At 41.2% G+C, this 24,246-nt stretch overlaps 1 protein-coding gene across 1 annotated transcript in view; it reads left to right on the top strand.

The window, feature by feature from the left end:
• Positions 1-24,246, top strand: part of LOC139755684 (apicoplast pyruvate carrier 1-like) — a 222,822-nt gene that overhangs the window by 127,852 nt on the left and 70,724 nt on the right. The window contains exons 6-8 of the mRNA XM_071674331.1: positions 2,982-3,065; positions 4,334-4,463; positions 7,649-7,748. Coding sequence (XP_071530432.1) covers positions 2,982-3,065; positions 4,334-4,463; positions 7,649-7,748 — 314 coding nt within the window. The remainder of the gene's footprint in view (positions 1-2,981; positions 3,066-4,333; positions 4,464-7,648; positions 7,749-24,246) is intronic.

Below are 24,246 nucleotides of genomic sequence, written 5' to 3'. Positions count from 1 at the left end.
CTCTTGCACCTTTGTCTTGACCTCCTGCCTCTTTTTTTGTTATATCTCCCAGTCATTTGCACTATTTCCCTGCTAAACCTGTCCCAATGCCTCTCTCTTCTCTTTCACTAATAATCTTGCTTCTTCATCCCACCACTCACTACCCTTTCTAATCTGCCCACCTCCCACAAGCATCTTTTGTATAAGCCATCATTGCTTCCCTGAATACATCCCATTTTTCCCCCATTCCCCTTACATCCTTTGCTCTCACCTTTTTCCATTTTGCACTTAGTCTCTCCTGGCACTCCCTCACACAAGTCTCCTTCCCAAGCTCACTTACTGTCACCACTCTTTTCACCCCAACATTCTCTCTTCTTTTTTGAAAACGTCTACAAATCTTCACCTATGCCTCCACAAAATAATGATCAGACATCCCTCCAGTTGCACCTCTCAGCACATTAACATCCAAAAGTCTCTCTTTGATGTGCCTATCAATTAACATGTAACCCAATAACTCTCTCTGGCCATCTCTTCTTCTTACATATGTATACCTATGTATATATATCTCTTTTTAAACCAGGTATTCCCAATCACCAGTCATTTTTCAGCACACAAATCTACAAGCTCTTCACCATTTCCATTTACAATAATGAACACCCAGTGTACACCAATTATTCCCTCAGCTGCCACATTACATGCTCACCTTTGCTTTCAAATCACCCATCAGTATAACTCTGTCTCATGCATCAAAACTGCTAGCACAGTCACTCAGCTGCTCCCAAAACACTTCCCTCTCATTATCTTTCTTCTCATGCCCAGCTGCATAGGCACCAATAATCACCCATCTCTCTCCATCCACTTTCAGTTTTACTCATGTCAATCTAGAGTTTACTTACACTCTATCACATACTCCCACAACTCCTGTTTCTGGAGTAGTGCTACTCCTCCCTTTGCTCTTTTCCTCTCACCAACCCCTGATTATTCCCTCAAACATACCCATATATGCTTTCTTAACTTCCCAAACCTTTGCCCCCTTCACCACCTTGTGACTCACTTCTGCATCCATGGTTCCATTCGCTGCCAAGTCCATTTCCATATATCTAGAACACCACTTACTCCGGGTTTTCTCCATTCAAACTTATCTCCCAATTAACTTGTCACTCAACCCTACTGCACTTAATAGCCTTGTTCTTATTCACATTTACTCTCAAGTTTCTCCTTTCACACACCTTTCCAAACTCAGTCACCAATGGTTTCTCACTAGAATCAGCCAGCAGAGCTGTATCATTGGTTAACAACAACTGACTCACTTCCCAAGCCCTCTCATCCCCATCAGGTTGCATAATCACCCCTCTCTCCAAGACTCTTTGCATTTATCTCCTTAACCACCCCGTCCATAAACAAATTAGACAACCTTGGGGACATCACAAACCCCTGCTGTAGACTGACCTTCCCTGGGAACCAATTATTCTCCTCGCTTCCTACTTGTACACATGCCTCACATCCTTGGTAAAAACTTTTCGCTGCCTCTGGCAACTTACCTCCCACACCATATACTCTTAAAAACCTTCCACAAAGCATCACTTATCAACCCTGTCATATGCTTTCTCCAGATCCATAAATGCTACATACAAATCCATTTGTTTTTCTAAGTATTTCTCATATACATTTTTCAAAGCAAACACCTGATCAATACATCCTTTACCAATTCTGAAACCATACTGCTCTTCCCCAATCTGATGCTCTGTACATGCCTTCACCCTCTCATTCAATACCTTCCCATATAATTTCCCAGGAATACTCAACAAACTTATGCCTCTGTAGTTTGAACACACACCTTTAACAACTTTGCCTTTGTACAGTAGTACTATGCATGCATTCCGCCAATCCTCAGGCACTTCACTATGGTCCAGAAATGCGTTAAATATCCTTGCCAACAAATCAGCAACACAGTCATCCCCTTTTTTAATAGATTCCATTGCAATACCATCCAAACCTGCCGCCATGCTGGATTTCATCTTCTGCAAAGGTTTCATTGCCTCTTCTCTCTTTACCAAACCATTCTCCCTGACTCTCTCACTTCGCACACTGCCCTGACCAAAACACCCAGTGTCTGCCACTCTATTATCAAACATATTTAAGAAATCTTCAGAATACTCACTCCATCTCCATTTCACTTCCTCACTCCATTATTACTTTACCACTTGCCCCCTTCACTGATGGTCTCATTTATTCTCTTGTCTTGCATACATTATTTACCTCCTTCCAAAACATACTTTTAATCTCCCTAAAATTTAATCATACTTCTTTGTCGGTTCCCATATTAGTGAGGTAGTGCTGGGAACAGACAAAGAAATTCACTCCCATCCATTCTCTGGTTATTGTGTATAATGCACCATCACCACATCTCTCTATCCACACTCAGACTTCACAGAGCACTAGACTGGGGAAGAGCAGTGTGGTTTCAGAATTGGTAGAGGATGTTATGATCAGGTGTTTGCTTTGAAAAATGTATATGCTCTGCATGTTTGTTGACAGCAAGTTGACCCCTGTATACCACATCTCTCCAATTCAGTCTGCCCTATGCATGCCTTTCTCCTCTCATCCTGCTGGCCCAGAGCACTCAAAAACTATTTCACTCCTGTCTACCAATTTGGTCTACCCCTTCTCCTAGTCCCCTCTACTTCTGAAATGTATATCCTATTTTTCAGCCTCTCCCAACTCATTCTCTGTATGTTCAACCCATTTCAGTACACCCTCTTCAGCTTTATTTGCTACACCCTTCTTATTACCACACCTCTCTCTTAGCCTATAATTATTTACTAGATCAGTCCTCCTCACAACTCATATTGTCCTCAAACATTTTATTTCAATACATCCACCTTCTTTAGAACATTCTCATATAATATCTATGCCTTGCATCCTTACAACACCGTTGGGATGACTATATCTTCAAATATTCCCATTTTTGCCCTCCCACATAGTGACCACACATTCCTCAGTGTTCCCAAAGCTCTCACCATTCACCTACCATATGACTCACCTCTTGTTTCCATGGTTCCATTTGTTGCTATGTCCACTCCTGGGTAAGTGAAATACTGTGGTTCCACCAGTTTTTCTCTTGATTAAAATTGCACCCCAAGGAATGTCTCTTTGCTCTGCTAAAAGTAATAACTTTCCTTTTATTGACATTTACTCTCAGCTTTTGCCATTTTATACTGTCTCCCAATTTCAGACACCAACTTTGTAAGTTTCTGACTTGAAGCTGTCACCAGTGCTGTGTCATCAACAAACAACAATTGACTCACTTCCCAGGTCTCACACCCCCTACAGGGAGCATACTTTCTTGTCTTTCCAAGACCCTCGTATTTACCTTCCTCACCACTCCTTCCATAAACAAATTAAACAGCCTTTGGTGATGTCATACACTCCTACTGCAGATCACCCTTCATCTGGGACCACTCACTGTGATGGTACCTACCTCTCATTTCTTCTTGTAGCTTTCCTTTCACACCAGATATTCATAACACCTTCTGCAAAGCATATCTATCTACCAAACATATTCCTTCTCCAGATCTACTAGGGCAAATAACTATTTCTCACTCATATTCTGCAGAGTAAACACCTAATCCACTCATGCTATACCATGCCTGAAGCCACATTGTTCCTCCCCAATCTTTGCATAACGTCATCACTCTTCCATATAACTTACAAGGTGCTCTCAACAAAGTAAGACCTGTGTAATTCAAACACTCGCTCTTGTCTCCTTGGAACTGAACAGTGGCATGATACATGTATTCTGCTAATCCTCAGGCACCTCACCATGATCCATACATACATTGAAAATCATAACTTAACAATCAACAACACAATCACCCTCTTTCTTAAGAAATTTGACTGCAATGCCTTCCACTTCAGCAGCCTTGCAGCATTTAATCTTACACAAGGCTTTTGCCACCTTTTCTCTCTTCACCAACCACTTGCCTTGGTTCCCTCACTTCACATGCCTCTTTAACACAAATGCCCTACATCTGTCTTGAAACATATTCAACAATCTTTCAAAATATTTACTTCATCTCCTTACCTCATCACTAACTGTTACACTTTCACATTTGCCCCCTTCTTCTGTGTTCCCTTTTGGTCTCATGCTTTTCTCACAGTTTTAACTTTCTTCCAAAAAGTCTTATTCACCCTGAAGTTTCCTGACCCTCACTCACCCCACCTCTCATTTGCCTCTTTTTCAACCCATGCAGCTTCCTCTTGAGCTCCTGTTTCTTTCTCTTATACATCTCCCAATCATGTATACTTCTTCACTGTAAGTACAGCGCATATCCCTCTCTTTTCCCTTTCACAGGGAACTTTACTTTATCATCCCACCCATCATTATCCTTTCTCACCTTCCACCGTACACATGCCACACAGATCTCTTGCACAAGCCAGAACTGCTGCCCCAAATACCTCCAATACCTTACCCACTTTCCAAGGTTTATTTACTCACGTTTTGTTGTTCCATTCTCAGTCTGTTGTGATATTTTTTCGCATGACTCTTTCAATCTCACTTACTTTTGCCACTGTCTTCCCACCCATCAAGTTTTCTCTTTTCCAAAAGCCTTGACAAATCTTCACCCTTGCCTCCTTAAGGTAATGGCTAGACATCCCACCATCTACCCCTCTGAATGCATTCACATCCAAAAGTCTTCTTCATGCAAACCTATCAGGTAGATATTATGTAATCCAATAATGTCTATTGACCATCTTTCCTACTCACATACCTATACTTGTGTATGTCCCTCTTTTCAGTCACCAGCCCCTTTTCACACACAGCTGTGGCACAAGCACAGTAATGACTGGTGCAAGTGGGCATAAGTGTAGAATTATATGAGTCACATTGTGTTCTCACTCTTTGCATGCTTTTAGAGAACTAATGTAGTGGGCAGAGTGGCATGTGCTGCATCAACAGCCTGCAGCATGTGGTGTGCGTTTTCTCATAATTTATACATCTGTCTGTATCGCTGATACCTATTCCAACTGGGAACTCCCTCAAGGGGGTGGCCAAGACAAAAGTCTTCATTGCTGGTGAACTCCAGTGCTGCCTCTTTGTCTTTAATGCCTCACCCTTAACAGGCCACTGGCAGAGGGCAACTCTAGTGCAGTGTTTCCAGAGGCTCCTACCTAATGTTCCAATCTGCTACATCTACCTAATGCTCCTGCCTCAAGATCCGACCTACTACTACCAAATGTTTCTACCTAATGCTCCTGTCTAATGTTCCTACCTACTACATCTACATCTATTTATTGCTCCTACCATTTTGCCAAAAGGCAGGGCTAGCACATAGTGCTCCCACAGGAAATTCTAGTTACGAAGAGTGAGTTATGTTAGTTGAAGTGTTGTCAAGTATTATGTGAGTAGGACCAGTAATATACCTCCCTGGTTAGTAGCTGCCTACCAGTTACTACCTACTGATTGCTCATGTTATAAAGAAAATGGAATAATTTTGATACTCATGCTGTATCAGGATCATTATGTTACATGCTATGTCATTATAATATCTGTGCTCTAGCTCTGTTTTTCACTCCCAAATTTATTGTGCTGTAGCTACATGATCTCACTCCCAGTTAGTTTATTTGATCATGCTATTATAAATGTATCAGTTTAGACAACACCTTCCCCTCTAGTATCCCCATCTAAATGTAGATATTGGTACCTTGATAATTCGATGATTCTGACTGAAATAACTTGGAAAGAATAACTTGCAAAAATTCCTTTTTGAAGTCCCTTGGGTAGGTTACTGTCTGTCCTTCAGGCATATATTAAAAGTTATTGTTGCTGGAAAGGAAACATATACCTCTGCCTCCAGTTATCTCTTTTCATTCTGTCCAAAAAGCCTTCTCTCTGTGGATGCAAGAAAATCTTATAGACCTGATGGCATTTATCCCTTTTTATTGAAAGTGTGTACTTCTGAACTTGAACCTGTGCTTGCTCAAATATTCTATTTTTGTTGGAAAACCAGACATTTTTTTCTTTTTGGAAGCATACATTAGAACATCCCATCCTTAATGAAAGTGCCCATTCCAACTCCTCTGATTATCATCTTGTTGCTTTACATCTACTGTTTCCAAAGTGTTTGAATCCTTCTTCAACAATCATATCCTCAAACATTTTGAGTCTCACAATTTTCTCTCTTATCATCAATATGGCTTCTGTAAGTCAAAATCTACTGGTGACATCCTTTTCTTTCTGATCATCATCTCTGAAAGATTTTGGAGAATTCTGTGTAGTTGCCCTTGATATACCAAAGACTTTTGATAGGGCCTGGCATCAGTTCCCCTCTTTTGGCTTTCCCCTCACTTTGTTCCCTCATATCTAGCTTCCTCTCTGGTCAATTTATCTCCATAGTTGATGGATCAACTTACCCCTTTCCCTATCAACGTGGTGTCTCTGAAGGTTCTGTCGTGTGTCCAGCACTCTTCATCTTTTTCAATAACTATATCCTTTCTTCAACTGATTAAATGCAGTCATATGCTGATTACTCAACACTGCATTCCTATGCTTCTTGTAAATCAGCTCCATCCTCTCACACTCAATCTGCAACCCTTTTCTCAGCACAAGTTCATATATACACTCAGGCTAGGACAGGATATCACAGTGGGATAGATGACACCAGACTAAGTCTAATGCCTCCAAAACCCAATTTTGCTCTCAAAAGCTTCTGTCTCGTTTGATGGTTCTGTAATTCTGCCACTTAACACAGTGAACATATCTTTGACTTGTAACTTATCTTGGAAACCACACATTATGCAAATAGCTAAGTCTGCCTCTAAGAAAGTGATAGTCTTGATTAGGTGTCTAAATTTCTTTTCCTCTGAACAGTTGCTCCATTTATACTGAGGACTGATCTGTCCTTGTATGGAGTGCTGCTCTTACATCTGAAAGGATTCTGTTATATGGAGTACTGCTCTTACCTTTGGAGTGATTTTAACTTTAGTTCTTTGCTAGACTGGCTTGAGTATGAAGCAGTGCAACTTATCAACTCTTCCAGGCTAACCTCATAAATTGACCCACTTGCCCTGTGCCACAAAGTTGGTACACTTTCCATCTTCTGTTGGTATATTTTGGTTTTTGCTTCTGAGACCTGGCTCCTAGTATGTCAATATCATTACCTAGTCCAGGAAATACATAGCAGGTTGCTGCAACTTAGGAGTGGGCCATATATATACTGTTTCTTTCCTTACACTACGAAGCTTTGGAACTCTGCCTTTTCGTGTCTCTCCTAGAAACTGTAATCTGGTCCTTTTTAAACAACAGCTTTTCCAATTCCTCTAAAATTCTTAAAAGTTTTTCTTCATCTCTTCTTTCTCCCTCTCAGTAACCTTTTTTATATTTCAAGTAAAGTTGGTCTTGTTCTAGACTTTGGTCTGTGACTGGAGCCTACAACACACCAACTTGATAATTCAGTGAAAATTTGAGAAGCCCCTATGTGAGTTTGGCATCCTTTATTCACTCTTTCTCAAAAGACTTATGCTGATGATAAATATGAGTGACCTGAGAGGCTGTATGCTTTTGATCTGCTCCACATAGATAGGAGTGGGATTAAAGGTGATAGGTAGATGACAGATTTTTCGATTATGTTTTGGGAGAAATTGATATCAGTATTTTGTTTCTTTATAGGGTAATCAGAATTGGCAGGAAGGAGAAAGATTGCTGAATGACTTAGAACAAAATGAAAGCTTTAATGAGCCACCTAGTACAGCTAAACTTTCAGGAAAAGGTAATGTGGCTTTTGTTTACACTGTATGTTTATCAGGTGGTAGAGGCAGCTCTTCATGGTGTAGTGAAAGAGGTTACAGCTTCATGGTTGATGTAAAAATTTTCATTAAAATCATACATTTATCAGTGAACACTGCAGTACAGTTTTAACATTAGTGACCAAAGTATGCTTTGTATGCCTGACGTGTACCAACCTATTGAGTTAATTGAGCTGATATTGGCCCACTGCATATGTTGTTTGTTTATTACATGGCGTGATTTAGTATATCATGATTAATGAGGTTATATGTGTTTATGTATGCCTTATATTTTCATCTTAACCCCCATTACTTAGGGTGACTTTACTGCAAACGAACTCAGAATTTGTTCATGTACAGCCTAGGCTTATGTTGGCTGTGATTAAAGAACATCCTTTTTATCTCTAAAGTACTTTTTATCGAGGCTGTAAGGCATGTGTACGTGTAGGAAGAGAGGAAAGTGATTGGTTCTCAGTGAATGTAGGTTTGCGGCAGGGGTGTGTGATGTCTCCATGGTTGTTTAATTTGTTTATGATGGGGTTGTTAGGGAGGTGAATGCAAGAGTTTTGGAAAGAGGGGCAAGTATGAAGTCTGTTGGGGATGAGAGAGCTTGGGAAGTGAGTCAGTTGTTGTTCGCTGATGATACAGCGCTGGTGGCTGATTCATGTGAGAAACTGCAGAAGCTGGTGACTGAGTTTGGTAAAGTGTGTGAAAGAAGAAAGTTAAGAGTAAATGTGAATAAGAGCAAAGTTATTAGGTACAGTAGGGTTGAGGGTCAAGTCAATTGGGAGGTGAGTTTGAATGGAGAAAAACTGGAGGAAGTGAAGTGTTTTAGATATCTGGGAGTGGATCTGGCAGCGGATGGAACCATGGAAGCGGAAGTGGATCATAGGGTGGGGGAGGGGGCGAAAATTCTGGGAGCCTTGAAGAATGTGTGGAAGTCGAGAACATTATCTCGGAAAGCAAAAATGGGTATGTTTGAAGGAATAGTGGTTCCAACAATGTTGTATGGTTGCGAGACGTGGGCTATGGATAGAGTTGTGCGCAGGAGGATGGACGTGCTGGAAATGAGATGTTTGAGGACAATGTGTGGTGTGAGGTGGTTTGATCGAGTAAGTAACGTAAGGGTAAGAGAGATGTGTGGAAATAAAAAGGGCGTGGTTGAGAGAGCAGAAGAGGTGTTTTGAAATGGTTTGGGCACATGGAGAGAATGAGTGAGGAAAGATTGACCAAGAGGATATATGTGTCGGAGGTGGAGGGAACGAGGAGAAGAGGGAGACCAAATTGGAGGTGGAAAGATGGAGTGAAAAAGATTTTGTGTGATCGGGGCCTGAACATGCAGGAGGGTGAAAGGAGGGCAAGGAATAGAGTGAATTGGAGCGATGTGGTATGCTGGGGTTGACGTGCTGTCAGTGGATTGAATCAGGGCATGTGAAGCGTCTGGGGTAAACCATGGAAAGCTGTGTAGGTATGTATATTTGTGTGTGTGGACGTATGTATATGCATGTGTATGGGGGTGGGTTGGGCCATTTTCTTTCGTCTGTTTCCTTGCGCTACCTCGCAAACGCGGGAGACAGCGACAAAGCAAAAAAAAAAAAAAAAAAACTTTATATTCTAAAAGTTAACACTCAGAATATAAGTTTATCATTTGAAAATTCCATTTCTGCTCATTTTTTAACATTTCAAGTGATATTCTTTCCCTGTGCCTATATCCTTAAGTGAATTACCCTGCAAATTTAAAGTTCACTCAATGAAACCACTCATTTTTTTGTAGATCTATATCTTCCTCTTTGAAACCAATAATTTTCCCTTGGTCATGTGCTTCCATTCATAGTTTTAGTTTTTTCACCCACCTCAGTTATTAAACATTCCATATGACCATATTGTCTTGACATTATTAGGTGATTAACAACACTCACTCTCTGTCTTAAGAAATTGAGCAGCAGCACCATCTGTTCCTCATTCTTTTATCTTGTACAGTGCTGGAGAAGGCATATGATAGAGTTGATAGAGATGCTCTGTGAAAGGTATTAAGAATATATGGTTTTGGAGGCAAGTTGTTAGAAGCAGTGAAAAGTTTTTATCGAGGATGTAAGGCATGTGTACGTGTAGGAAGAGAGGAAAGTGATTGGTTCTCAGTGAATGTAGGTTTGTGGCAGGGGTGTGCGATGTCTCCATGGTTGTTTAATTTGTTTATGGATAGGGTTGTTAGGGAGGTGAATGCAAGAGTTTTGAAAAGCGGGGCAAGTATGCAGTCTGTTGTGGATGAGAGAGCTTGGGAATTGAGTCAGTTGTTGTTCGCTGATGATACAGCGCTGGTGGCTGATTCATGTGAGAAACTGCCAAAGCTGGTGACTGAGTTTGGTAAGGTGTGTGAAAGAAGAAAGTTGAGTGTAGATGTGAATAAGAGCAAGGTTATTAGGTACAGTAGGGTTGAGGGTCAAGTAAATTGGGAGGTAAGTTTGAATGGAGAAAAACTGGAGGAAGTGAAGTGTTTTAGATCTCTGGGAATGGATTTGGCAGCGGATGGAACCATGGAAGCGGAAGTGAATCATAGGGTGGGAGAGGGGGCAAAAGATCTGGGAGTGTTGAAAAATGTGTGAAAGTCCAGAACGTTATCTTGGAAAGCAAAAATGGGTATGTTTGAAGGAATAGTGGTTCCAACAGTGTTATATGGTTGTGAGGCATGGGCTATAGATAGGGTTGTGTGGAGGAGGATGGATGTGCTGGAAATGAGATGTTTAAGGACAATATGTGGTGTGAGGTGGTTTGATCGAGTAAGTAATGAAAGGGTAAGAGAGATGTGTGGTAATAAAAAGAGTGTGGTTGAGAGAGCAGAAGACGATGTTTTGAAATGGTTTGGTCACATGGAGAGATTGAGTATGGATAGATTGACAAAGAGGATACATGTGTCAGAGGTGGAGGGAAGGAGGAGAAGTGGGAGACTAAATTGGAGGTGGAAAGATGGAGTGAAAAAGATTTTGAGTGATCGGGGCCTGAACATGCGGAAGGGTGAAAGGCGTGCAAGGAATGGAGTGAATTGGAACGTTGTGGTATACCGGGGCCGACGTGCTGTCAATGGATTAAACCAAGGCATGTGAAGCATCTGGGGTGAGCCATGGAAAGTTTAATGGGGCCTGGATATGGAAGGGGAGCTGTGGTTTCAGTGCATTATACATGATAGCTAGAGACTGAGTGTGAACGAATGTGGCCTCTGTTGTATTTTCCTAGCACTACCTCATGCACATGTGGGGGGAGGGGGCTGGTATTTCATGTGTGGCGGGGTGGCGACGGGAATGAATGAGGGCAGACGGTGTGAATTATGTACATTTGTATATATATGTATACATTGAGATGTATAGGTATGTATATGTGCGTGTGTAGACGTGTATGTATATACATGTGTGTGTGGGTGGGTTGGGCCATTCTTTCGTCTGTTTCCTTGCGCTACCTCGCTGATGCAGGAGACGGCAACAAAGTATGATAAAAAAATAAAGAATGTACAATGCTTTCACCTCATATCCTTTTACCATCCCATTCATCTTGACTTCATGCTTTGCATTCCATCTTGTCCCAGACTTTCCATATGTATCCCTGTTGATTAACATCAGAAGTCCCTCAAAATACACATTTCATTTCATTTCTTTTTCTTTGTGTGATATTAGTTCTGCACCTGCTGTCTGCATTGTCAACTGCATTTGTCCATTTGTTCTCACACTATATTCACACCCTTCCAAAACTTTTATGTTTTCTCTGACGTTCAGTGATACACTTTCTTCTCAGGTCATCTTTCCTCATGTGCAACTCTTCTGCCTTTCTTTTGATGTCTTACTGCTTTCTCTTGTATTCCATCATGTCATATGCATTCCTGCTTTGGAGATGCTAGCCATGCATCTCATTTTACTGTTCCAGTGTTAGTTTACCATCCTCATTTTATTACTGACTGCCATTTCTCGTACATCCATATCTCATCTTCCTCATAACTTTACCAGCACATTTTGCACCTCTTACTTTGATAGGGTCCACTTCACTTCTACTCCCTAGCTTCATTTTTTCCACCCTATATCATAATTCTTTGATTTACACCTGCTGCTTTTGCACATATGCCACTTTCCTAGAATTGCTTACTTTCACACCTCTTTCTTATTTACAGTTACACCACCGATTTTCTGGCACTCTTAGTTCCAAAGCCTTGCCGAATTAACCATTTTGCCAGACCAACCGTGGTCACATAATAATAATTCATCAGCACACCTCTAACCCACTAATTATACATCTCCCAAGTGCCTGAAGTATACCATGGACTGCTAGAAATTTGAATTAAACAAATATAAAATTTAAGTTGAATAAATAAATGAAACGCATTATACACCTGCTCAGGACTGAGGTGCTCATCAGCTACGAGTTTCGCAAATTCATCCACATACTTCGGCAGCTCCTTCGTGGTTGGCAGACCGCTTTTTTCCGCACACTTTATTCATGGAAAATCCATGACACTATTTGAAACTTTGAATACATCGTTCGCTATAGTCACGCTCATGTTGTAGTTTTAAGTGTTTTATGGAACAACTTTGCGTGGTTCATTATCATGCTACCTGACAGGTCCACTCCATCACTCTGACGCTGTCAAAACCATTGCATCATCACTTGATCGTGCTCAGTACTCTCACCATCTTTCATAGTTTCTCTAATCATCATTTGCTTCTTGGAATCGCTGTCTGCATAGAATTTCAATATTTTCTTCATTTGCTTATTTATATCATAAACACTTGATGAACCAATACTCTAGATGTCACAGCTTACACACCAAAACACCAAGGTCCATTTTTTCTACAGTTCTACTTTATCTTGGAACGATATGGACTGATGTGTACAATTGACACCACGACTGACACTCTTATATGTCTTGGAAGCCATAGGTAGGGTTAAATGTAAGCAAAATAAGCTAAGAATCTCATAGAATTGTGGTATCATCACCAAATGCAGTGTAAAGAATGTAAATAAGCGCACCCTACACACAACACTATATGTGGCCGCCCAGTAAACTAGTCTGGTGGCCATGGTAATTTCAAGTTCCCTCACATAATTTTGTCTAGACTAAAGGAGGTGCCGAACCATCAGTTACCGGAAAATCGGTGGTGTACCTGTATATGATTTCCTCTTTCTGTAAAGTCACCATCATCTATAGCTGTGGCCTCTTCCAAGACATTCCACTTACCACCCCACAGGGGTGAAAATTCTGTGGGTGCAGGTGGTGCAATGCATCCAGACCCCCATCCTCCTGGAAACTCATTGCCATGCCTGGCCCAATTGATGATATTAGCATCCTGAATATCCGTAGGGATAAGGGAGAAAGAATACTTCCAGTGTATTCTCTGTGTCATAGAAGCAACTGAGAGGGTCAGTAGGGGGAGGATTGGAAAACCTTCCCTTCTTGTATTTCAATTTCTAAAAGAGGGAACAGTAAGAGCCAAGAAGGAGTTCCCATCCTTTTCAGAGGCTCAGGCTTGGGTGTCTGAATATTTGTGGATGTAATTTAAGATGAGAAAAAAGGGGAGATAATTGAGATAATTAGAATAATTAAAGAAAGGAACCTGGATGTTCTAGTTCTGAGTGAGACAAAATTCAAAGGTAAGGGAGAAGAAGAGTATGGGAATGTCTTAAGGGTAAAGTCAGGGGTTAGTGTAAGGACAAGACCTAAGGAAAGGGTAGCACCTCTGTTGAAGCAGTTGTAGGAATGTGTGAAAGAGTGTAGGGAAGTGTGCTTCAGACTGATGTGTGTGAAACTGTAAGTGGACTACAGGAGATGGATGATTATTAGTGCTCATGCGCTCGGCCAGGAGAAGATCGATGGAGAGAGGCGAGTGTTTTAGGAACCGCCAAGTTAGTGTGTCTGCAGTTTTGAGGCAAGAGACTGGGTATCAGTGATGGGTGATATAAATGCAAAAGTGAGTAATGTAGCTATCAAAGGTATGATTAAGGGCTATGGGATATTCAGGAGAATGAATAGAAAGTTGTTTGCTGAATAAGGCTGGTGATTGGAAATGCCTGGTTTAAAAGAGTAGGAAAGGTGAAAAAGAAGAGAGAGGCATTTGGACGAGTTTTACAGGGAACTAGTGCAAATGACTGGGAGATGTATAAAAGAAAGAGATAAGAGGTCAAGAGAAAGGTGCAAGAGGTGAAAAAGAGGGCAAATGAGAGTTGGGGTGAGAGAGTTTCATTAAATTTTAGGGAGAATAAAAAGATTTTTTGGAAGGAGTTAGATAGAGTGCATAAGACAGGAGAATAAATGGGAACATCAGTGAAGGAGGCTAATTGGGAGGTAATAACAAATAGTGGTGATGTGTGAAGGAGTTGGAGTGAGTATTTTGAAGGTTTGTTGAATGTGTTAGATGATAGAGTGGCAGATAAAGGGTGTTTTGGTCGAGGTGGTGTGTGAAGTGAGAGGGTCAGGGAGAATGGTTTGGTAAACAGAGAAGAAGTAGTGAAGGCTTTGCGGAAGATGAAAGCCAGCAAGGGGGCGGGTTTGGATGGTATTGCAGTGGAATTTATCAAAAAAGGGGGTGACTGTGTTGTTGACTGGTTGGTGAGAATATTCAATGTATGTATGGCTCATGAAGTGCCTGAGAATTGGTGGAATGCATGCATAGTGCCATTGTACAAAGGCAAAGGGGATAAAGGTGAGTGTTCAAATTACAGAGGAATAAGTTTGTTGAGTATTCCTGGGAAATTATGTGGGATGATATTGATGGAGAGGGTGAAGGCATGTACAGAGCATCAGATTGGGGAAGAGTAGTGTGGTTCCAGAAGTGGTAGAGGATGTGTGGATCAGGTGTTTGCATTGAAGAATGTATGAGAAATACTTAGAAAAACGAAATGGATTTGTATGTAGCATTTATGGATCTGGAGAAGGCATATGATAGAGTTGATAGAGTTGCTCTGTGGAAGGTATTAAGAGTATATGGTGTGGGAGGCAAGTTGCAAGAAGCAATGAAAAATTTTTATCGAGGATGTAAGGCATGTGTACGAGTAGGAAGAGAGGAAAGTGATTGGTTCCCAGTGAATGTCGGTTTGCAGCAATGGTGCGTGATGTCTCCGTGGTTGTTTGATTTGTTTATGGATGGGGTTGTTAGGGAGGTGAATGCAAGAGTTTTGGAGAGAGGGGCAAGTATGCAGTCTGTTGTGGATGAGAGGGCTTGGGAAGTGAGTCAGTTGTTGTTCGCTGATGATACAATGCTGGTGGCTGATTCAGGAGAGAAACTGCAGAAGCTGGTGACTGAGTTTGGTAAAGTATGTGAAAGAAGAAAGCTGATAGTAAATGTGAATAAGAGCAAGGTTATTAGGTACAGTAGGGTTGAGGGACAAGTCAATTAGGAGGTAAGTTTGAATGGAGAAAAACTGGATGAAGTGAAGTGTTGTAGATGTCTGGGAGTGGATTTGGCAACGGATGGAACCATAGAAGTGGAAGTGAGTCACAGGATTGGGGGAGGGGTGAAGTTTCTGGGAGCGTTGAAGAATGTGTGGAAGGTGAGAACATTTTCTCGGAAAGCAAAAATGGGTATGTTTGAAAGAATAGTGGTTCCAACAATGTTATCTGGTTGCGAGGTGTGAGCTATAGATAGGGTTGTGTGGAAGAGGGTGGATGTGCTGGAAATGAGATGTTTGAGGACAGTATATGGTGTGAAGTGGTTTGATCAAGTAAGTAATGGAAGGGTAAGAGAGATGTGTGGTAATAGAAAAGACTGTCATTAAGAGAGCAGAAGAGGGTGTTTTGAAATGGTTTGGTCACATGGAGAGAATGAGTGAGGACAGATTGACAAAGAGGACATATGTGTCAGAGATAGAGAGTACGAGGAGATGTGGGAGACCAAAATTTGAGGTGGAAGAATGGAGTGAAAAAGATTTAGAGCGATCGGGGCCCGAACATGCAGGAGGGTGAAAGGCGTGCAAGGAATAGAGTGAATTGGAACGATATGGTATACTGGGGTCAACGTGCTGTCAGTGGATTGAACCAAGGCATGTGAAGCGTCTGGGGTAAACCATGGAAAGTTTTGTGGGGCCTGGATGTGGAAAGGAAGCTGTGGTTTTGGTGCATTATACATGAAAGCTAGAGACTGAGTATGAATGAATGTAGCCTTTGTTTTCTTTTCCTAGCGCTACCTCGCGTGCATGTGGGGGGAGGGGGGTGTCATTTCATGTGTGGCGGGGTGGCGATGGGAATGAATAAAGGCAGCAAGTATGAATTATGTACATGTGTATATATGTATATGTCTGTGTACGTACATATATGTATGCGTTGAAATGTGTAGGTATGTATATGTGCGTGTGTGGACGTGTATATATATACATGTGTATGTGGGTCGGTTGGGTCATTCTTTCGTCCGTTTCCTTGCACTCCCTCACTGAAGTGGGAGACAGCGACAAAGTATGATAAAGATAAACTACAGGAGAGGTGGTCATTGGGCATCCCTGTAATTTATTACTTGATAGGTTTTTAAAAGAGAGACATTAGGTGTGCAAAAGTGAGACAGTAGGATGTGATTATGCTGAGAGGGATTTCTGATCATCACCTGATAGAGGCAAGGGTGAAAATTAGAAAGGTTTTTGGAGAAGTGTATATGAAATGGGTGAGAAGAGGTTGGTGAGAATAAATGAACTAGGAAAAGAGGCTTGTGTGAAAAAATACCAGACGAAAATAGTGTAAAATATGAAATGGTGTGAGTAGAAAAAGCTAGGGGAATGGAAGGTATTTAGGGAAACACTGTGGGGGAAGTGTGTGGCATGCGGAAGGTGGGCAGGTGAGAAGGCGCAATGAGTGGTTGGATGATGAAGTAAAATTGCTTGTGAGAGAGAAAAGAAGGAGTATGAGCAGCAGTTAAAGGGAAGGAGTCTGAGTGATTGGGAGATGTATAATGTCCATAAAAAGCCATGTCCACTTCCCATATGTTTTCATAGGCGATATATAGCTAAGGTTTATTGTTGGTGCAAACATATGATGCTCTTATGGTGAAATCATTGTACATCTGCTCACTAAGACTAGAGTCTCTATCATTGTGAGCACAAGCTTCCTGCCTCATTGTGGTCTAGATAGTCTCTAGGGATGGATGTTTTCTCTTTACTCTTCCTGGATGCCACTTCATTTTGTGAATTTCTTGTCTGGGCACTGAATTTCTTCCATCTGTGCTATAATTAAGATGGTTAGCTCTTACTTTTCTAAGGAGGATAAAGCCCAAAATCTTTTTTGGAAGCAAGGAAATGTGGGTACACGTGTGATTATAAGGTGCACTGGGTAATCAGAATGCACAATCAGGTGGCTGCTATCCGCATCACTTCATTTCCTCGCCTCATGCAGCAGATCAAGATCCTGTGGACCCGGAGCGTGGACCAGAAATACTTCTAGAACCTTGCCAAATCCATGCCCAGATGTCTGCAGATGGTAATCAAGGCCAAAGGGAAGATGTCAGAGTACTAAAATGTTAGTATGACTTTCCCTTTAAAAGTGTCCTGGGAGGAGGGACAAGGCTTTTTGCAGTCACTGTACGAGAGGAAGCAGGAGGAAGTTGAAAGAAAGGTGAAAGGACTGAAAAAGAGGGCAAGTGTGAGATAGGGTGAGTGATTTCAGCAAATATCATGAAGAAAATGTTTAGGAAGGAGATTGATAGTGTGCAAAAAACAGGGGAACTGATGGGAAGATGAAGAGGGCAAATGGGAAAGTGGTAACTGGCAGGGATGAGTTGAAGAAAATATTGTGCGAGTATTTTGAAAAGTATGTGAAGCAAGAGATTCATGCAAGTGGTTTGGTGAAAAGAGAAAGGGAAGTGAAAGCCTTGCATAAGATGAAATGCAGCAGTTGGCTGGAATTAATGATATTGCCATTGAATTTCTTAAGAAAAAGGGGGACTGTACTGATAATTGGTTTCTCAGGATTTTCAATGCAAGGTAGTATATGCAAAAAAACTTGTCACGCGTACATTGTAGTACTTTGTCATCTATTCTTTGGTCATGATGACCATCTGTAGATGGTGATGGGCATGGCAATGGCAAGGTTCTTGAAGTATTGTAGGTCATTGTTTTGGGTCGTCCAAAGGGTCTTGATCTCTTGAATGAGGTAAAGCACTAATGAAGTGTTGCATGAAGCAGCTTCCTGATTGCACTCTCTGAGTGCCCAGTGCACCTAAAAATCTTTTGTGTATCCACATTTACTTGCCTTCAAGTGAGAATTTGGGATTTCTCCTCCTTAGAAATGGAAATACAGTGCCCAGAGGTGAAACTCCAAAAATGAAGTGACAGCCAGGAAGAGTATAGAAAGAACATTCGTCCCTCAAAATAGCCTGAGGCATAGCAAGGTGGGTTGCTTGTGTTCATGCCATTAGAAACATTCATGTTAGTGACCAGATATACAATGATTTCACCCTGAGAGCATCATATGCTCCTACCCCATCAAACCTTAGCTGTGTATTGCTTTTGTAAATGTCTGGGACATAGATAAAGTTTTTTGCAAAAACTGTATTTATGGATCATGGTGAGGTGCCTGAGGATTGGTAGAATACATGTATTCTATGTATGTATAAAGGCAAGGAAGACAAAGGTGAGTGTTTGCATTATGGTGATATAAGTCTGTTGGGTGTACCTGATAAGTTGAATAGAAGCATGGTGAATAAGAGGATGGTGGCATACACAGAGCAACAGACTGCGGAGAAAAAATGTGGCGTCAAGAGTGGCAAAGGATATGTGGATCAGGTGTTTGCTTTAAAGAACATGTGTGAGAAATACTTAGAGAAGCAGGACTTGCATGTGGCATATATGGATCTGGAGAAACATATGATAGGCTTTATTGGGATGCTTTGAGGAAGGTGCTACAAGCATATGATGTTGGAGGAAAGCTATTAGAAGCAGTGAGAAGTTTTAAAAAGAAGGCATATGTGCAAGTAGGTAGAGAGGAGGGGGAGTGGTTCCAGGTAGAGGTGGGTCTGCAGGAGCAGGGGAGGTGTGATTTCATCATGGCTGTTTAGTTTGTTTATCGATTGGGTGGTGGGGGAGGTAAAGGCAAAGGTTTTGGAGGGAGGGGTAAGCATGCAGTCTAGGGGGTGTAGGGGCCTGGGAAGTGAAGCAGTTGTTACTTTTTGATGACACAGCACTGGTGGTAGATTTGAGTGTGAAACTATAAAAGTTGGTGTGTGAGTTAGGGAGTGTTAAATGAGAAAATTTGAGATTACATATGATTACATATTATTAAAAAAGGGGGTGACTGTATTGTTGACTGGTTGGTAAGGTTATTTAATGTATGTATGACTCATGGTGAGGTGCCTGAGGATTGGCGGAATGCGTGCATAGTGCCATTGTACAAAGGCAAAGGGGATAAGAGTGAGTGCTCAAATTACAGAGGTATAAGTTTGTTGAGTATTCCTGGTAAATTATATGGGAGGGTATTGATTGAGAGGGTGAAGGCATGTACAGAGCATCAGATTGGGGAAGAGCAGTGCGGTTTCAGAAGTGGTAGAGGATGTGTGGATCAGGTGTTTGCTTTGAAGAATGTATGTGAGAAATACTTAGAAAAGCAAATGGATTTGTATGTAGCATTTATGGATCTGGAGAAGGCATATGATAGAGTTGATAGAGATGCTCTGTGGAAGGTATTAAGAATATATGGTGTGGGAGGCAAGTTGTTAGAAGCAGTGAAAAGTTTTTATCGAGGATGTAAGGCATGTGTACGTGTAGGAAGAGAGGAAAGTGATTGGTTCTCAGTGAATGTAGGTTTGCGGCAGGGTTGTGTGATGTCTCCATGGTTGTTTAATTTGTTTATGGATGGGGTTGTTAGGGAGGTAAATGCAAGAGTTTTGGAAAGAGGGGCAAGTATGAAGTCTGTTGGGGATGAGAGAGCTTGGGAAGTGAGTCAGTTGTTGTTCGCTGATGATACAGCGCTGGTGGCTGATTCATGTGAGAAACTGCAGAAGCTGGTGACTGAGTTTGGTAAAGTGTGTGGAAGAAGAAAGTTAAGAGTAAATGTGAATAAGAGCAAGGTTATTAGGTACAGTAGGGTTGAGGGTCAAGTCAATTGGGAGGTGAGTTTGAATGGAGAAAAACTGGAGGAAGTGAAGTGTTTTAGATATCTGGGAGTGGATCTGTCAGCGGATGGAACCATGGAAGCGGAAGTGGATCATAGGGTGGGGGAGGGGGCGAAAATTTTGGGAGCCTTGAAAAATGTGTGGAAGTCGAGAACATTATCTCGGAAAGCAAAAATGGGTATGTTTGAAGGAATAGTGGTTCCAACAATGTTGTATGGTTGCGAGGCGTGGGCTATGGATAGAGTTGTGCGCAGGAGGATGGATGTGCTGGAAATGAGATGTTTGAGGACAATGTGTGGTGTGAGGTGGTTTGATCGAGTAAGTAACGTAAGGGTAAGAGAGATGTGTGGAAATAAAAAGAGCGTGGTTGAGAGAGCAGAAGAGGGTGTTTTGAAATGGTTTGGGCACATGGAGAGAATGAGTGAGGAAAGATTGACCAAGAGGATATATGTGTCGGAGGTGGAGGGAACGAGGAGAAGAGGGAGGCCAAATTGGAGGTGGAAAGATGGAGTGAAAAAGATTTTGTGTGATCGGGGCCTGAACATGCAGGAGGGTGAAAGGAGGGCAAGAAATAGAGTGAATTGGAGCGATGTGGTATACAGGGGTTGACGTGCTGTCAGTGGATTGAATCAAGGCATGTGAAGCGTCTGGGGTAAACCATGGAAAGCTGTGTAGGTATGTATATTTGCGTGTGTGGACGTGTGTATGTACGTGTGTATGGGGGTTGGGCCATTTCTTTCGTCTGTTTCCTTGCGCTACCTCGCAAACGCGGGAGACAGCGACAAAGTATAAAAAAAAAAAAAAAAAAAAAAAAAAAAAAAAAAAAAAATGATTGAAAGCATGATTATTAGGTTTAGCAGTTCAGAGAAGTAGGTTAGCTTAGTCATGAGTTTGAATGAAGAAAACATGGAAGAAGTAGAGTGTTTTATACACCTGGGAGTGGAAATGTCAGCAAATGGAACTAAGGAAGTGGAGGTGAATCATAGGATGGGGGAGGGGCTGCAGGTTGTTTCAGTGTTGAGGAGGAATGGGTGTAAAGAGAGGGCACTATCTGGGAGGGTAGAAATGGGTATGTATGAAGATATATTAGTTTCAGCAATGTTTTTTGTATGCAAGACAGGGGGTTACTATGATGAGAATGTATGGAAGAGGACAATATGTGGTGTGAAGAGGATGGATCGAGTAATTAATGATAGGGTAAGTGGGAGATGTAGTAATAAGAAGAGTATGGTTGAGAGAGCTGTAAAGGGTGTGATGAAATGGTTTAGACATAGGGAGAGAATGAGTGAGGAGAGGTTGACATTGAAGATATCTGTAGCAGAACTGGATGGGACAAGGAAAAAGGAGAGACCAAATTGGAGGCAAAAGATGGATTGAAAAAGATTTTGAGGGCTTTGAACAAGCAAAAGGGTGAAAGGTGTGCACGCGATAGAGTGATGTGGAATGCAGGGGTGATGTGTTGTCATTGGACTAAACCAGATCATTTGAAGTAGCTGGGGAAACCATGGAAAGGTCTGTGGATTTTGTACATTACACATAACATATAGAGACTGGATGTGAATAAATGAGGACTTTTTCTTTGTTCCTAGCACCTCCTCACTAATTTGGGAAATGGCAAATAAGCATGAAGAAATAAGAAAGACACATTTACTTTTTAATTTCCTTGCTCTGTAGGACCCCAACCAATGAGATTATTTCAGTTACTGGGAGGTGCCATTTGTGCCTTGACAAATGTGCAAGCACTGGAATTGGATATAAACACATTCCTAGGTTAGTTTCCTTCTAGCGGATGGAGATGTATCCGCTAAGATGGCAACACTGGTCTGCCCATTTGGTATATCAGGCTGTGATTGGTTGTTGTTGTCATCACTGAAAAGCCATACAATTTATGATTGATGGAGAGAACAGGTCAGCCATGAACAGTAATAAAGGTATGAGTGAATGTTATGGGATGCTAATGATAGAAACTATCCATCAAATATTTTTTCATAGAGTAATTATTGCTTTGGAAATGTAAACGTACTTTAGTAAAACAGAATATTCAGCACATTATAAGGTTTCTTGCATGCTCAGGAAAGTTTTTAACCATGCAATGTATTTTTGATGCTTCTTTGTGTAACCATACATTATACAAGCTCAACCAAAAGATCAGTTATTCCACATGTAATTCTGAAAGGTGATCTCATTCCACATGAAGAGGAGGCAGAATTTTTAAACATGGTTTTTGATAGGAGATTGACATGAGCTTATCATATTACAAACATTATAAGTAAAGTGACAAAGCTGCTAAGCATTTTGTCAGTAGTGTCTCACTGCTCATATGGAGCTGATAGGAAAACTGTGCCGTGGCATTATGGTTCACTTTGTAGATCAAACCTTGAGTATGATTGCCAGATGTATTCATCAGCCTCTGATAACATCTTGAAAATGGTTAACGTTGTCCATAAACCTAGTATTGAAATATACACAGGAGGACTCACACCCTGCAGCTGAGAGTTTGTATACAGATTCTGACAACATCTAAATGAAAGTAAGATGCAAAGAACATTTCTTAAAATATCTCTTTAGGGTTAAACATATGTAACTCTACATATGTTTGTTTTTGCTGCTGAAAAGACTAAGTTATTTCATCAACACCCATAGTTCTCCAAACCATTTGATATAAGATTAGAAAATACCATTTATGGGAGTAGCTTGGATTTAAATCAGTTTAAGAAGTAGGTTCTATTTGGTACACTCCAGGAAGGTACTTGAGATTATACTTTGCATGGAATGGTGGAAAACAACCAAATGCAATATTGCTTTTAAGATGAAAATTGAATTAATTCGGCATGATACTATTGATACACACAGAACCAAGATATTTACAGCTACTTCTTAATGTAATGAAAGTGCAGGCCTTGCCATATGTTTTAAGATGAGTGGAGACACTAGCAACTCAGTGCCCTGATCACGACCTCTCAGCTATGAATAAAGTGGAGCAAGTGTGAATATACAAGGGCCTGAACATACAGGAGGGTGAGAGGAGTGCAAGGAATAGAGTGAATAGGAATAAGGCATACCTGGGTCGACGTGCCGTCAATGGACTGAACCAGGGCATGTGAAACTTCTGGGGTAAACCATGGAAAGGTCTGTGGGGCCTGGATGTAGATAGGGAGCAGTGGTTTCTGTGCATTTCATGTGACAGTTAGAGACTGAGTGTGAACAAGTGTGGGTAGCAGTGCTGTTTCCTGTGGGGCGGGATAGTGACAGGAATGGATGAAGGGAATGTAGTTATGAATATGGACATGTGTATATATGTCTGTGCATGTGTATGTGTATGTATGTATATGGTAATATGTATATGTATGTATATGTGCATGTTTGGATGTTTATGTATATATATGTGTATATGAGTGGATGGTTCATTCTTTGTCTGTTTCCTGGTGTTACCTTGCTGACATGGGAAACTGATTAAATGTAGTAAATAGATAAAGTAAGAGGGTGTTTTGAAATGGTTTGGTTACATGGAGAGAATGAGAGGAAAGATTGACAAAGAGGATAAATGTGTCAGAGGTGGAGGGAACGAGAAGTGGAAGACCAAATTGGAGGTGGAAGGATGGAGTGAAAGGGATTTTGAGCGATCGGGGCTTGAACATGCAGGAGGGTGAAAGCCGTGCTAGGAATATATATATATATATATATATATATATATATATATATATATATATATATATATATATATATATATATATGCTCATCCTCCTCGAAGGCTCAGACTAGGGTGTCTAAATGTGTGTGGATGTAACCAAGATGTGAAAAAAGGAGAGATAGGTAGTATGTTTGAGGAAAGGAACCTGGATGTTTTGGCTCTGAGTGAAACGAAGCTCAAGGGTAAAGGGGAAGAGTGGTTTGGGAATGTCTTGGGAGTAAAGTCAGGGGTTAGTGAGACGACAAGAGCAAGGGAAGGAGTAGCAGTACTCCTGAAACAGGAGTTGTGGGAGTATGTGATAGAATGTAAGAAAGTAAATTCTAGATTAATATGGGTAAAACTGAAAGTTGATGGAGAGAGATGGGTGATTATTGGTGCATATGCACCTGGGCATGAGAAGAAAGATCATGAGAGGCAAGTGTTTTGGGAGCAGCTGAATGAGTGTGTTAGTGGTTTTGATGCACGAGACGGGGTTAAAGTGATGGGTGATTTGAATGCAAAGGTGAGTAATGTGGCAGTTGAGGGAATAATTGGTATACATGGGGTGTTCAGTGTTGTAAATGGAAATGGTGAAGAGCTTGTAGATTTATGTGCTGAAAAAGGACTGGTGATTGGGAATACCTGGTTTAAAAAGCGAGATATACATAAGTATACGTATGTAAGTAGGAGAGATGGCCAGAGAGCGTTATTTGATTACGTGTTAATTGACAGGCGTGCGAAAGAGAG

This window comes from Panulirus ornatus, chromosome 19, assembly GCF_036320965.1.
Source record: "Panulirus ornatus isolate Po-2019 chromosome 19, ASM3632096v1, whole genome shotgun sequence".
In the NCBI taxonomy this organism is placed as follows: Eukaryota; Metazoa; Arthropoda; class Malacostraca; order Decapoda; family Palinuridae; genus Panulirus; species Panulirus ornatus.
The sequence above is the reverse complement of the archived record's forward strand: the minus strand, read 5'-3'. Positions and strand labels throughout refer to the sequence as shown.